The sequence below is a fragment of the Ranitomeya variabilis genome, chromosome 1 (assembly GCF_051348905.1).
Source record: "Ranitomeya variabilis isolate aRanVar5 chromosome 1, aRanVar5.hap1, whole genome shotgun sequence".
Lineage (NCBI taxonomy): Eukaryota > Metazoa > Chordata > Amphibia > Anura > Dendrobatidae > Ranitomeya > Ranitomeya variabilis.
In genome coordinates this window covers 605,574,210-605,591,340 of record NC_135232.1, presented here as the reverse complement: position 1 = coordinate 605,591,340, position 17,131 = coordinate 605,574,210, and the positions used below count along the sequence as shown (strand labels likewise).

Here is a 17,131-nt window from a genome sequence, read left to right as displayed (position 1 = left end):
TGCAGGATGTAACTAAGGATCAGTACAGGATCAGTAATATAATGTATGTACACAGTGAGTGCACCAACAGAATAGTGAGTGCAGCTCTGGAGTATAATACAGGATGTAACTCAGGATCAGTAATGTAATGTTTGTACACAGTGACTGCACCAGTGGAATCGTGAGTGCAGCTCTTCAGTATAATGCAGGTTGCCATGAAAATAGTTTCACTGCCCCTAACCCAACACATGTGCACTTTGCAATGGAAACATGTTCCTGGATTTCCCAGGCTTTGACTATACAGGACATCAGTTCCTCATTCTCTATCATTAGCTTTTTTTATATTAGCAAAAGTAAAATCAATCACACAATTTTTAAATTCTCCAATTCCAACTGAGGTAAGAATAAAATCTCTTATCTTCATAGCTATCAGCACAAAGTAATGGATCATGGTGTAGGTCTCGGGACAGTTCATAGGACACTCAATGTAGAAATGTTTATTCTCTTGTTGATATCTTAGGAAAAGTAGCAGGACCCTATTGGTGAGAGCAGGGGTGTAGTCTTAAACGGCGGAGTCACTCCCAGACATTGGTATCTGCTATATACCAGTATCATCAATGGCTCATGTTACCGATTTCACTTTGGGACTCAGATGTTTAAAGTTGCATCTCTGACCAAGAGGTTCAGCCCTTGAGATTTTGTCCATGGAGGTGAAATGTCCCAGGCCACCATTCCTCATCTGCACTAGGAAATTGCACAGGACTCCTCCTCAGACATTGTAACATTGAGGAAAAAAAGTGGATTCATGGTGATTGTTACACTTTCCTACAAGAAGAGGAAGAAGATGTGCCAAGTTCACACCTGGATGGGCATATGAGGTGGCCATAACCAAGACACTATGGAGACCTGGCTCTTCTCTGGACTTTTATACATATATACAAAGGAGATATTACAGTGTTACATGTCCTTAGATCTACATTCGATATAAAGGTGAAGTTCATGTTTAGGGTAAAGTTCTCCAGAAGAACTCAAACGATGAAACCCTCTCGAGACTGTGCCGGCACCATCACTGGTATGCCTCCGACTCTCTGGATATTATATGGGTTATGTTTATGATTTAGTTCTGGAACAAGGAAGACTGGTTCAGGAATAGGAACCGGGCTCTCGAATTTGACTTTTGAGACATCACTGCCGATCAAGGAAGGAGCAGAAGGTTCATCTCTTGGTGCCGCATTGTAGTCCCGTCGAAGGGAGTAGCTGATGTGGTGCGGTCGGTAGCCAGCAGCAGTCCGGACACTGCTGGCACGGCTGTTGGAGTTACTTGGAGGAGCAGCAACATCCTCTCTACAGAAGAGAATAAGATCAGACAAGAGGGTTCAAATATTAGTAAACTGATGAGCAAATTAATCAGTCCTGATTCACAATGAAAACATCAAAGCAGCACTATGGACAAGGGTTCAAATCCAACCGGGGCCATTGTTTCTAACATTACTTGTGTTTCTATTATCTAAGATAAGCTGTACACTTGTCGGTCATAGTATATTCATAGAAATCTAATTTCTGTGACGTTCGATTAATCCAGGCATAACTTGCTAGTACTTGGGCAGGTGTGAAAAATATTGAACAGAATTATAATGCCATCTTGTGGTCAATAAGGAAGTTATCACCTTATGTCGTTGGCCAACTCTTTCTCGTAGCGTCTCTTGTTGCGGCAACAGATCAGACACCATATGAGGAGGAGAAGTAATAGCAAGAGGAGCAAAGCACCAAACACTGCTCCAATAATTATCCCTTTACGGTTACCTGACCAGAGAAAGAAGAAGAGACACAAAAGTATGACATATACGGGTCAGCCACAAATATATGTCCAATCACATTGGAATGATGAATTTTTTAAACGTAATACATGAACTCATAATAATAAACCAGTAGAGTCTGTGCACAAATATAATTATTGGAGGATAACCACCTGTACACAAAAATAAATACTATACTTCAGTCACTTATATACAAGAATTTAACTACTATAAAACTGCCTTCTATGTACAAGAATATAACTACTATAATACTGCTCCTATGTACAAGAATATAACTACTATAATACTGCTCCTATGTACAAGAATATAACTACTATAATACTGCCCCCTATGTACAAGAATATAACTACTATAATACTGCTCCTATGTACAGGAATATAACTACTATAATACTGCTCCTATGTACAAGAATATAACTACTATAATACTGCCCCTATGTACAAGAATATAACTACTATAATACTGCTCCTATGTACAGGAATATAACTACTATAATACTGCTCCTATGTACAAGAATATAACTACTATAATACTGCCCTCTATGTACAAGAATATAACTACTATAATACTGCCCCCATGTACAAGAATATAACTGCTATAATACTGCCTCTATGTACAAGAATATAACTACTATAATACTGCTCCTATATATAAGAATATAACTACTATAATACTGCCCCTATGTACAAGAATATAACTACTATAATACTGCTCCTATGTGCAAGAATATAACTACTATATTACTGCCCCTATGTACAAGAATATAACTACTATAAAACTGCCTTCTATGTACAAGAATATAACTACTATAATACTGCTCCTATGTACAAGAATATAACTACTATAATACTGCCCCTATGTACAAGAATATAACTACTATAATACTGCTCCTATGTACAAGAATATAACTACTATAATACTGCTCCTATGTACAAGAATATTACTATAATACTGCCCCCTATTAGTGATGAGAGAATATACTCGTTACTTGAGATTTCTCGAGCATGCTCGGGGGTCCTCCGAGTATTTTCTAGTGCTCGGAGATTTAGTTTTTCTTGCCGCAGCTGAATGATTTACATCTGTTAGACAGCATAAGTACATGTGGGCGTTGCCTGGTTGCTAGGGAAGGACTTGTTCCGAAATGCGCATCGGGGCGCGTGTGTACTGGACCTATTAACCCCTTAAAGGTATACCATCTTTCATTTATACCCATTATACTTTGCAATTTCACTTGTTTTTAAGGTGCACTTTTTTCACTTTATGGCTTTCAGAGAGAGTATTGAGTTATATTAGGGACCGTTGGTCCTTCCTTGTATTTTATATTAGTGCTTTGCTGTTTCTCACTCTGTACCTTTTTGAGGCTGTATACACTGTCCTTATATATATATATATATATATATCATTATTTGTCTACTTTTTTATTTATTTTGTTGCATCACCTCTTTTATACACCTCTTTTATACACAGTATATGGGTTTTAGTATTATATTATATATTATTATATATATTGACCTTTAGGGGTTATTAAATAATTGTTTATGCACATAATCTTGGCATACTTTTTATATCTGGTCCAGCATACGTGTGCTTTGTTTATATATATATATATATATATATATATATATATATATATATATATATATATATTATTTTTTTTTTTTCATTTTGTGGAATGTTGTTTGCCACATTGCATTATAACCAATAAATATAAATATTTTTTCACCTATTTCCTTGCCTGAGTTCCCTGTTTATCCATTGCTTTGCATCGGTTGCTGTACTCCTATGTACAAGAATATGGCTACTATAATATTGCCGCTATGTACAAGAATAAAACTACTATAATACTGCTCCTATGTACAAGAATATAACTACTATAATACTGCCCCTATGTACAAGAATATAACTACTATAATACTGCCCCTATGTACAAGAATATAACTACTATAATACTGCTCCCCATGTACACGAATATAACTACTATTAGGGCTCCTTTTCACTTGCAAGAAATACGTGCAAGTCTCGCAGGTTAAAACCAAGCTTTGGCAGCGGCACTCCAGAGCGGAGCGTGCGGCTGCATAGCAATACATGGAGCTGCACTCTCCGCTCCCATGTGTACTTTTTAGAGCCTCCTTTTGCACAATTACAGCTGCAAATCACTTTGGATTAGTATCTATGATCTTTCCACATCTGGAAACTGGGATTTTTGCCCATTCCTCAAGGCAAAACTGCTCCAGCTCCTTGAAGTTTGACGGTTTCCTCTGATGAACAGCAATCTTCAAGTCTGACCACAGATTTTCAATTGGATTAAGGTCTGGGCTTTGACTCGGCCACTCCAAAACATTTACACGCTTCCTCTTAAACCACTTGAGTGTTGCTTTAGCAGTATTCTTTTGGACATTTTCTTGCAGGAAGGTGAACCTCCATTTCAGTCTAAACTCACGAACAGACTGGAACAGGTTTTGCTCAAGAATATCCCTGTATTTTGCACCATCGATCTTCCCAACAGCTGGGACTATTTTCCCTCTCCCTGCTGCCAAAAACATCCCCACAGCATGATGCTGCCACCACCTTGTTTAACTGTGGAACTGGTGTTCTAGGGGTGATGATGGTGTTTGTCACCATAAATAGCATTTACCTTGGTGGCCAAAAAGTTCAATATTGGTCTCATCTGACCACAACACCTTCCTCCATACATTTGGGGAGTCTCCCACGTGTCTTTTAGCAAACACATACAATTTTTTTCTGTCCACTCTTCCATAAAGGCCACCTATATGGATTGTATGGCTTATTGTGGTCGTATGGACAGTTACTCCAGTCTCTGCTTGGGAACTCTGCAGCTCCTTTAGAGTTTCCTTTGGTCTCTGTGCTGCCTCTCTGATTAATGCCCTCCTGCCTGGGTTGAGAGTCATGGTGGGCGGCCCTCTCTTGGCAGGTTTGTTGTGGTATCATTTTCTTTCCATTTGATGCATTTGATTGTGTTCTGGGGGATCATCAGAGATTGTGATATTTTTTCATAGCCCAACCCTGAATTGTACTTCTCAACAACTTTGTCCCTGACTTGTTTGGAGATCTCCTTGTTATTCATGGTGTTGTTTGGTGAGTGGTGCCTCATGGTTAATGATGTTGTAGCCTTTCAGAAAAAGTGTGTATGCTGACAGACATGTGACACTTAGGTTGCACACATGGGGACTTCCGTTTACTAAGTATGGGACTTAATGAAGTTAATTATGAAGGAAACTTTTAGGGGCTTCATAGTAAAAGGGGTGTCTACATATGCACATGCCAATTTTTGGTTATTTGATCCCATAAATAACCCCTATGCCCCTTATGTACAAGATTTTAACCAATATCATGCAACTGGGTATGTCCTGTTTTTTCTCACCTGCGGTTATAGTTAAGTCAACCACACATTTTCCGCTTCCCACCTTGTTTCCCACCGTACATTGGTATACTCCTGCATACACCTCAGAGATATTCTTGATTAGTAAATCTCCGGTCACAGGAGCTGAATGGAGACACAAATATATCTCACATTAGAAAAGCCAGAATAAGCAGATGACTTTGTACAAAATTCAAAGAATGTTATGTAACTATAGCTACAAGTAATGAGCAAAGCATGATAGGACTGCTAATGTGACAGCTGTATAATGTAACTGTATAGATTTTTTTAATATATCACTCCATTGATAAAGACCCAATTAGGATCTGCACTATTAGGTTAGACCTACTTCCACTAGAGGGTTTCACATTATCACCAATCAACTCTGTAACCTACCCATGTTCAGAACCGGGGTGGCTGGGTTAGAGGACCCAGCAATCTTCTCCCATTTGTAAGTCAGGGGTGGGGTTCCTTCACTTGGTTTGCACTTCAAAATAGCGTCACTTCCCTTGCTATGATCACCTTCGATAAAACAACGAGGATTTGAGGGGACCTCTGAAGGAATATAGAAAAGAGTCCATCAATTACACCATTTTAGATGTTCAAGAAATTATGTGTTGTGAGAATAGTCAGGGCAAGAGTTACGGCTTTTACACAGAGACACCATCATTGGTTGGCATGGTACCATAGATTGAACACTGCATATCTTATAGAAGAGACAGTTCTCAGAAAAGAGATTTGGAAAACAGGAAGAAGTGGGATGTGTATTGCAAGCTGCATTTTTTTAATTGTGGTGTTCATCATGGGAGCCTGATCAGATGAAAGTATGGTAACAAACACCGAATGAAGACAAGAGAAATAATCAAGTGACAAAGGATCATAGACATAGAGAAGGACCAAGGAAAGTGGAATCTTAACCTCGTAATCTATTTAAAAAATATCCTATATCTGCAGAAATGGAGCACTGATCTCAAAACTCAAAATAACCAAGGTTTCTGCTTGGTCTTCCTAAAATCAGAGGTCACATAGATCAGTCTGAGATTGGAAAAGTCAGCAGAGCTGTCGGACATATGTGTCTGCTAAGAAGCTTCCAAATGTTCAGTGGCACCTGGTGTACCAAAATTAAACTGTAAGGAATATTGTGCCATATTTTACTATTGGTTGCATAAATTTAAGGATGTTGTGTTGAAGTTTTCCCTGAAACATTTCCACCCACAATGTTCTGAAGGCACCTGGTGTGCTGTACTACTATTGTACTACTACTGTACTACTGTACTACTATTGTTGTAAAAAAAAATGTTCCCTGATCCATTTTCCTCCACAATATTCAGTGGGCACCTGTTGTACCGACTACTAAACTGTGCTGTATCAGTAAGGATTATGGTGTCATATTCGGTTATTGGTTGAATTCAGATAACCGATTTTGTGTTAAAGTTTTTCTTGAACCTTATTTCTCTACAATGTTTAGTGGGCAACTGATGTACCAACTAAATAGTCATAAAACAGTAAGGATTATCATGCCAAATTCTATAGTTGCTTGCATTCAGTTACAGATTGCTGTGTTGAAGGTTATTTTTTGCGTACAGATTGTCGCCTTTACAAATGGACCACCATGATCAATTTCTAAATAGTTAGGTGGAGGTTCTCTGAGAAGACAAGAAAGTGCTCAAAAGACCAAGCAATGTAAACATGTGTAAGTAAGAGTAGAAGATTGTTGTCTATGACTGTCCGACACTCTTGTACACATCTCGCACACTGTATTTTACCTTGGATAACTAATGTAACTTTCCTTGAGGCCACCCCAGGGTTCTTCTTCACTTTGCATTGGAAGGTCCCAGAGTCTCCAACTTCCAGATAGGTGATTGTGATAGAGGCATCGCCCTGACTAGGATTTGCATTTTTAAAAGTCAGTCTATTCATGAGACCCGGAGGACCTTTTGACACCACAACATTGTCCATGTAGGTAAGAATCTGGTGGAGAAGTAAATACGTGTCAACAGAACGGAGATTCTCATACCATCAAGAAACTATAATCTATTGGTTAATAGTTATGAAGATACTCACCACTTTATCCAGTCCTGTGCTGTCCGGGTTCATCTGCGACCACTCAATATCCAAAGCTCCAGTTTCTGAGGGGTCTATGACATAAGTACAGCCCAGTGTCACGCTGTCTCCTTTAGGTAGGAGAATGGTCTCAGTACTTGGCTCTTGTATAGTAACGGCACCCAGTAATGCTATTTAATTAAAAAAAACACAAAAACAAATATTCAAAACCTCTCAATCATTACAATACTTTAAAAGACAGATGTGTAGTATTTAAACAAGGAGGACACTACTGCAGTAACATTAATAATTCACCACTGAGGGTGAATTATTGCAGAAACTCTAGTGATAGCTGATATTTGCAGAAACTCTTTATAGTATGGGCCTGGGGTTATTCCTTGCAATATTCATATCAACCACTTTGAGTCAGAAGTTGACTCATTTTCAGATGCCATATTGCGCCATAACAGTGCCACCATAACTGGGACATCCACCAAGCCTGGTATGGGATCAGCATCAGTTCAGTCTGGATCTGGAGCTTTTCTGTAAGGACATGAAAATCTTGGTATCAGCTCCAGCAACAGTTTTTTAGGCTTTTTTTTTCATGAGACAAATTCACAGTGACATGATGGCGTCATAGAAAAGTCCCAGGACAATGACAGGTGGAAATCATCCAGCATCACTGTCTTGTCGGATCCTCTAGGAGAGGTGTCCTTACATGCGATGAACATTAGCACAGGAATTTGCTGTATTACACGCACTCGTTCCAGCCCAACATGATCAGTATTTCTTGTCACACACACCCTACAGTGAGAGGAGGACGTCATTGGGACAACACCTACCACTGAACACCGGTTTCTGTAAGGTGTGCCCATTGGATAAAAATAAAAATATTGGTCCCCCGAGATAATTGTGATCTTACACAAAAAAACTTGAAATTATGACAAGCCAGGTGACAACTGTCATAGACACCATCAATGCTTTCACAGGTTATGCTGCCACTCAAGCTTTTACAGCCAAGGGCAACAGGGGCCAAAAAGGCTAATTTGATGTACCGAAGTTTTGGCATAATTGGCATAATTATGCTTTTTGGGGGGTACAATGACTGGGAAAATGTATTTGTTATATTCTACACCCCCCCTTTTAGGTAACATTCCTGCCATGCCTGACTTCACTTTTCCCTAAAGTGTGTTTGGATGCAGGGGCTCCATCTGATGACAGAGCATGCCAGCAAAAAATACATATCCCAGTAGCTCTGCTTTCCAGGAGGTTTCCACTGCTGCCAGGAGATTTGTCAACATTTACGAGACTCCAGGAGGTCAACCCTTTATCCAGAAGCCTCCAGGACGCTCCAAGAGAGTTGGCAACTATCAGCCTGGGAAAGTGGGTGACGACCATGGAAACTATTGTAATTGGAGCTATCAGCTGGCATTCCAGCTCCTGTGTGGTTTCACCTGGCATCTGTGCCAGGCATGTGAATACCTTGATCCCTATCTCACGTTGATCGTTCCTCATCTTTGTTTACTTCTCATACATCCGCACTTGTGCTCATTTGCTAATGATCTCGCTTCCACTGGCGCCACCACAGTGTCTATGTAAACACATTGCTTCCGAGGACGCAGCAAAAGAATGATGGATTTGTTTTTTCTGCGGAAAGGGCAACTAGAATTCTAAATGGAACCTGGAAGATGACTGGAGTATAAGATACGATAATCAGTTACAGTACCAGATAAACAAATTATCTGTAGAGAGTGCAAGTTTAAACTTGTTATTAATTAGGAATTATTTATGGTGAAATCAATTTTTATGTTGTGCCATAATTCATAAATGTAGCAGGAGAGATGTCATCACACATGACGTATCTCCTCTATGATTTCATTTCCCGTGTAATATCAATGTTGCAACCTAAACAGCGCCAGAGGCCACTGGCACCTTATGAGATGTTAAGAAAAACAAGGAGGATGGTGATAAACCTGAGAGGAAGGTGAGTAGAAGTGGTACTGAGATACTGAGACTTACACCCAGTATACAGGACAGAAGAAGTGGTACTGTGCAGTGTATATATACAGAATAATACAGGTACTGAGAATTACACCCAGTATACAGGACAGGAGAAGTGGTACTGTGCAGTGTATATATACAGAATAATACAGATACTGAGAATTACACCCAGTATACAGGACAGGAGAAGTGGTACTGTGCAGTGTATATATACAGAATAATACAGATACTGAGAATTACACCCAGTATACAGGACAGGAGAAGTGGTACTGTGCAGTGTATATATACAGAATAATACAGATACTGAGAATCACACCCAGTATACAGGACAGGAGAAGTGGTACTGTGCAGTGTATATATACAGAATAATACAGATACTGAGAATTACACCCAGTATACAGGACAGGAGAAGTGGTACTGTGCCGTGTATATATACAGAATAATACAGATACTGAGAATTACACCCAGTATACAGGACAGGAGAAGTGGTACTATACAGTGTATATATACAGAATAATACAGATACTGAGGATTACACCCAGTATACAGGACAGGAGAAGTGGTACTGTGCAGTGTATATATACAGAATAATACAGATACTGAGAATTACACCCAGTATACAGGACAGGAGAAGTGGTACTGTGCAGTGTATATATACAGAATAATACAGATACTGAGAATTACACCCAGTATACAGGACAGGAGAAGTGGTACTGTGCAGTGTATATACAGAATAATACAGATACTGAGAATTACACCCAGTATACAGGACAGGAAAAGTGGTACTGTGCAGTGTATATATACAGAATAATACAGAAACTGAGAATTACACCCAGTATACAGGACAGGAGACGTGATACTGTGCAGTGTATATATACAGAATAATACAGATACTGAGAATTACACCCAGTATACAGGACAGGAGAAGTGGTACTGTGCAGTGTATATATACAGAATAATACAGATACTGAGAATTACACCCAGTATACAGGACAGGAGAAGTGGTACTGTGCAGTGTATATATGTAGCGCCCCCACTGCCGCAGGGCCGAGGGGTACCCGGTACCGGGCCTCTGAGTCTCTGCTCTGGGGTTGTCACGGTGGCTAGGCCCGGTTCGTGACCCTACTGAGGGGCGTACAGTGATAGATATGATGGATGAATGATATTAGTGATGCTGTAGTGGTGCGGTGCAGTAAATAACGAGGACACCAGGTTGCAGTCTCTTTACCTCTTTACTGAAGATCTCTGGGTCCTCAGTCCAGAATACGGTTCACCAGGCTGCGCAAGTCCGGCCGGTCCAATGGCACCTCCAGAGTTCTCTTCACAGGTGGAAATCTGTGCCTTCCCTCTAGCGCTATGTGTTGCGGTCCTTCCCTGCTGTGCTTACAGAAAGTCCCCACAACTGTTGTGTCTGTTTCTTAAGTTCCCTCACAACTCGATTAGATGATGTTCTGCTAATCCTCCGTCCCTCCCTGATGTTCTGGTTAGGACGGCACCCGTTTGACGGGTAGGCTCGGAGCTCTTCCGGGACCCTAGAGTCGCCCCTCTCCACAAGTTGCCCCCCAAGACTGCATAGGTGATTTAAGTGAGACAGCCCGCCTTAGACTGACTGTCCTGCCGCTGTTTAGAGTATTGCTTGAAGCTGAATGTTATAATACTCCCTCGGCGTTCCGGCCACCGGTAGTGCGCCTCAGTAGGATGTTGCCTCGGTCTTACAGCACGACTCCTACTGGTATTTCTCCTCTTGCTTTGATCTCGTTTCTCACTCAGCACAATCTATCTCGCTTCTAATCCTTCCTTGGGCACCGCCGCTATCCTGAGCAGGCACGGTCCCGATACGTTCGTTCAAGTTGCCAAGCCTCTGCCAGGATCCCACCCCTGACAGCGACCCTACTGTATCTTCCCCCACAACACCCTCTGCCACAAGGTGTTGCCTGGTTCCAACCCAGTCAGCTTTCTGATCTAACTTCCTGCCTGACCCCCAGTTTACCCACTATGGTGGGGAGTGGCCTAGTGAATAGAACCCTTAGCTCCCCCTGGAGGCCCGACTGTGAAATGCATTGGTGTCTGTGATACCTGATCAGATGAACTCCTTCAGTGCCATCAGACGTACCATAGCTCCCCTTAGTGGCGGAGCCACAGTACTGCAACGACCAGGACTCTGGGGCGCTGCACTCCCCCTTGGTTAAACACAGTACTCCGGGACTGAGAAGAAAACAACAATACAGGTTAGCAGAAAGACATACAATTTTTGTGAGTGCAATAACAGTAAGCATATTTAAATAGGCTTCCCTTTATGGGAGGTAAGGACACTTGAACGTTACAAACATGGTTAAATATCATAGCAACATGCTATAACTAACTTTCTTTTACCCAACCGGGTATTCTACTAAGTGCAAAATTGTTGAACAATAATTTAACATTGCCTTTAAGGATGTACACTCTGAATCCGCTAAAGACCTTCTTATAATCACATTATAAGGTAATTTAACTTTTACATTCTCCTTCTTTAAATCGGCAGGACCGCCTGTCCTAACGGCACCAGACCTACTGCCTTTCCTTTCTTACAGGACCGCTCCTTTCAGCCCGAGCCTTCTGTCTTTTCAACTACTATACACAGTATAGAACATAACATTACTTTCAGTTTAAGAACACCGAGCCATCTCTACATGACTCCTAGGAGGACTCAGGGTTCACCTTCTATCCTCCTTATCTATCAACATTATCAAACATTTTCTATAGAACATTAAACCTTCTCATTATCTTTCTCACAAACATGCATGCTGGACACCACGTCTACCCCTACGGGCCCACTGCATCCTTCTTCTATCTTTCACTTTCTTTCAGGGAACATCATCAGCATTTCTTTACAATTAACTAATTGGATACATATAACTTTCTCACACAAACATTATCATTACGTTCTCTTCATCAAAACATTATTGCTATCTCTCAGTCTTGAAGCAATACTATTCTCTTAAGTGCAACACATGGACATCCCCTTTAAGAGGGGACCAAGTCTCTATGAGGTAGCATATCTTCTCAAACTACCAGTCCGTACTCAACAAAGGTTCCAGTGTGGTATCTTCACAAAGAGTCCTTTTTGAAGTAAAACCAGTAGGGAGCACCTTTAATAAGGTGCAAACTATGTACAAAAAAGTTTGTATCATGCACTGTTCATGATTGCAGCAGTTCTTTTCAACAGGAAACAAAAGTGGAAAAACAACCAAAAAGCAATAGGGATCCCGGGTCAACAAAGGGATCCCTTTAAAAGTTAACCCTGGACGGGTTTAGCAGCAAAACAGAAAACGAACAAACAGTTAAGAAACTATATACATATTTTAAAGCATTCCTGCTTACTCATCTTTCGGTGCAGAAGGTGGTTTCCTCCCGGGCCTCACCAGACCAACGGGTCGTGCTGCCGATTCAAGGAGCGGGTCCCGCCCCAGCAGCGACAGGATCCCTCGCCGGGATGTTCTTTTCACTGATGAACCAGCACGCCCCCAAGGTACATGGTGGGTCCGGGCTCCCTGCCGCTCCGCAGGGACAGGTTCTGTGGCTTTTGCAGCAGGAGGTTCATCCTCTGATGCTCCGGCAGCGGCCTGGAGTGCGACGCACCGCTGGACGCCCCGAGCTATCCAGCCGGCCTCACCGGTTTCTCTCCTCCACCTGGTATAGGTTACAGCGTCACCTGGCTCCAGGTCGCGAGCGAACCTTCCTCCGCAGGGCTCTACCTCCTCCCGATCTACGCGGACTTGTAGCGGCTCCCCGATCTCCTGTATAACCCCTCTTCCATGCCGGGGGTTGAAGGAGACCACTACACCCCAGTGGGACGATGGGACCTCTGCGACGTTGGCCAGATCCACCTGGGTTGCCGGTTGTGGTCGGTCTCGCCATGCAGCCACCAAGCGCCGCAGGTGTTCAGCCTCTGGCATGATCTTCAGGCCTTGCGTCTGCAGCGCACCTTCAGCCGCGGCCGGGTTGGGAGGAGCAGGGGACACCGGAGACAAACGGACCTCCGTGGGCTGGCCCAGCCGAGCGAGCACGCGGGCATCAGCCTCCAAGCGGTGTGCTATCTGGCGGGCCTCGGCTGCAGCTACACACTCCTCAGACGGTGGCAAGGGGGGTCGGCCCATCGGTAGCTCCGTGAGGGTCAATCCCTGCAACGTTGGCGCATCTGGGGCTGTGTCGGGTGGCGCAGCCTCAGGCTGGATCGGGTCAGTCCCACGCGGTGTTCCCGGTGTCGCCATCTTTTCTCCTTCTCCAGTGTCCTCTTCTCGTGGTCTCTTTCGTAGGCGGCCCCGTCTCCATGGTCTCCACCCTCCAAACAGGATAAGGAGGCGGACCTCAGCTGTTGACGGACACGTCCTCAGGACACAAAAATATTTAGACTGGGCGGCCATGATTTTTCCGCGCTCTTCGGCTCGTCTACGCCTACTCCACGCCCCTCTTCTCTTCCTGCGCTCTCCTCAGCGCTGTAATGGCAGCAGATTTTGGCGGTAAATGGCGCAGCACAGCCCTTGCAATAAAGTACAGTCCAAGCACAATAAATCACAGTTCCAAGGCACACATGACCTGATTCTTCAGGCTTAAGTAGATCCTGTTCGTGACGCCAAATTGTAGCGCCCCCACTGCCGCAGGGCCGAGGGGTACCCGGTACCGGGCCTCTGAGTCTCTGCTCTGGGGTTGTCACAGTGGCTAGGCCCGGTCCGTGACCCTACTGAGGGGCGTACAGTGATAGATATGATGGATGAATGATATTAGTGATGCTGTAGTGGTGCGGTGCAGTAAATAACGAGGACACCAGGTTGCAGTCTCTTTACCTCTTTACTGAAGATCTCTGGGTCCTCAGTCCAGAATACGGTTCACCAGGCTGCGCAAGTCCGGCCGGTCCAATGGCACCTCCAGAGTTCTCTTCACAGGTGGAAATCTGTGCCTTCCCTCTAGCGCTATGTGTTGCGGTCCTTCCCTGCTGTGCTTACAGAAAGTCCCCACAACTGTTGTGTCTGTTTCTTAAGTTCCCTCACAACTCGATTAGATGATGTTCTGCTAATCCTCCGTCCCTCCCTGATGTTCTGGTTAGGACGGCACCCGTTTGACGGGTAGGCTCGGAGCTCTTCCGGGACCCTAGAGTCGCCCCTCTCCACAAGTTGCCCCCCAAGACTGCATAGGTGATTTAAGTGAGACAGCCTGCCTTAGACTGACTGTCCTACCGCTGTTTAGAGTATTGCTTGAAGCTGAATGTTATAATACTCCCTCGGCGTTCCGGCCACCGGTAGTGCGCCTCAGTAGGATGTTGCCTCGGTCTTACAGCACGACTCCTACTGGTATTTCTCCTCTTGCTTTGATCTCGTTTCTCACTCAGCACAATCTATCTCGCTTCTAATCCTTCCTTGGGCACCGCTGCTATCCTGAGCAGGCACGGTCCCGATACGTTCGTTCAAGTTGCCAAGCCTCTGTCAGGATCCCACCCCTGACAGCGACCCTACTGTATCTTCCCCCACAACACCCTCTGCCACAAGGTGTTGCCTGGTTCCAACCCAGTCAGCTTTCTGATCTAACTTCCTGCCTGACCCCCAGTTTACCCACTATGGTGGGGAGTGGCCTAGTGAATAGAACCCTTAGCTCCCCCTGGAGGCCCGACTGTGAAATGCATTGGTGTCTGTGATACCTGATCAGATGAACTCCTTCAGTGCCATCAGACGTACCATAGCTCCCCTTAGTGGCGGAGCCACAGTACTGCAACAACCAGGACTCTGGGGCGCTGCATATATACAGAATAATACAGATAATGAGAATTACACCCAGTATACAGGACAGGAGAAGTGGTACTGTGCAGTGTATATATACAGAATAATACAGATACTGAGGATTACACCCAGTATACAGGACAGGAGAAGTTGTACTGTGCAGTGTATATATACAGAATAATACAGATACTGAGGATTACACCCAGTATACAGGACAGGAGAAGTGATACTGTGCAGTGTATATATACAGAGTAATACAGATACTGAGAATTACACCCAGTATACAGGACAGGAGAAGTGGTACTGTGCAGTGTATATATACAGAATAATACAGATACTGAGGATTACACCCAGTATACAGGACAGGAGAAGTGATACTGTGCAGTGTATATATACAGAATAATAAAGATACTGAGAATTACACCCAGTATACAGGACAGGAGAAATGGTACTGTGCAGTGTATATATACAGAATAATACAGATACTGAGAATTACACCCAGTATACAGGACAGGAGGAGTGGTACTGTGCAGTGTATATATACAGAATAATACAGATACTGAGAATTACACCCAGTATACAGGACAGGAGAAGTGGTACTGTGCAGTGTATATATACAGAATAATACAGATACTGAGAATTACACCCAGTATACAGGACAGGAGAAGTGGTACTGTGCAGTGTATATATACAGAATAATACAGATACTGAGAATTACACCCAGTATACAGGACAGGAGAAGTGGTACTGTGCAGGGTATATATACAGAATAATACATATATTGAGAATTACACCGAGTATACAGGACAGGAGAAGTGGTACTGTGCAGGGTATATATACAGAATAATACAGATACTGAGAATTACACCCAGTATACAGGACAGGAGAAGTGTTACTGTGCAGTGTATATATACAGAATGATACAGATACTGAGAATTACACCCAATATACAGGACAGGAGAAGTGGTACTGTGCAGTGTATATATACAGAATAATACAGATACTGAGAATTACACCCAGTATACAGGACAGGAGAAGTGGTACTGTGCAGTGTATATATACAGAATAATACAGATACTGAGAATTACACCCAGTATACAGGACAGGAGAAGTTGTACTGTGCAGTGTATATATACAGAATAATACAGATACTGAGGATTACACCCAGTATACAGGACAGGAGAAGTGATACTGTGCAGTGTATATATACAGAGTAATACAGATACTGAGAATTACACCCAGTATACAGGACAGGAGAAGTGGTACTGTGCAGTGTATATATACAGAATAATACAGATACTGAGGATTACACCCAGTATACAGGACAGGAGAAGTGATACTGTGCAGTGTATATATACAGAATAATACAGATACTGAGAATTACACCCAGTATACAGGACAGGAGAAATGGTACTGTGCAGTGTATATATACAGAATAATACAGATACTGAGAATTACACCCAGTATACAGGACAGGAGGAGTGGTACTGTGCAGTGTATATATACAGAATAATACAGATACTGAGAATTACACCCAGTATACAGGACAGGAGAAGTGGTACTGTGCAGTGTATATATACAGAATAATACAGATACTGAGAATTACACCCAGTATACAGGACAGGAGAAGTGGTACTGTGCAGTGTATATATACAGAATAATACAGATACTGAGAATTACACCCAGTATACAGGACAGGAGAAGTGGTACTGTGCAGGGTATATATACAGAATAATACATATATTGAGAATTACACCGAGTATACAGGACAGGAGAAGTGGTACTGTGCAGGGTATATATACAGAATAATACAGATACTGAGAATTACACCCAGTATACAGGACAGGAGAAGTGGTACTGTGCAGTGTTTATATACAGAATAATACAGATACTGAGAATTACACCCAGTATACAGGACAGGAGAAATGGTACTGTGCAGTGTGTATATACAGAATAATACAGATACTGAGAATTACACCCAGTATACAGGACAGGAGAAGTGATACTGTGCAGGGTATATATACAGAATAATACATATATTGAGAATTACACCGAGTATACAGGACAGGAGAAGTGGTACTGTGCAGTGTTTATATACAGAATAATACAGATACTGAGAATTACACCCAGTATACAGGACAGGAGAAGTGGTACTGTGCAGT

General features: G+C 42.7%; 1 protein-coding gene across 1 annotated transcript in view; it reads right to left on the bottom strand.

The window, feature by feature from the left end:
- Positions 1 to 298: 298 nt before the first annotated feature.
- Positions 299 to 17,131, bottom strand: part of LOC143770325 (coxsackievirus and adenovirus receptor-like) — a 29,284-nt gene continuing 12,451 nt past the window's right edge. Inside the window, exons 2-7 of the mRNA XM_077259843.1 lie at positions 7,240 to 7,409; positions 6,942 to 7,146; positions 5,572 to 5,730; positions 5,179 to 5,301; positions 1,647 to 1,782; positions 299 to 1,323 (exon numbers count right to left, since the gene is read on the bottom strand). Coding sequence (XP_077115958.1) covers positions 1,008 to 1,323; positions 1,647 to 1,782; positions 5,179 to 5,301; positions 5,572 to 5,730; positions 6,942 to 7,146; positions 7,240 to 7,409 — 1,109 coding nt within the window. The 3' untranslated portion in view covers positions 299 to 1,007. The remainder of the gene's footprint in view (positions 1,324 to 1,646; positions 1,783 to 5,178; positions 5,302 to 5,571; positions 5,731 to 6,941; positions 7,147 to 7,239; positions 7,410 to 17,131) is intronic.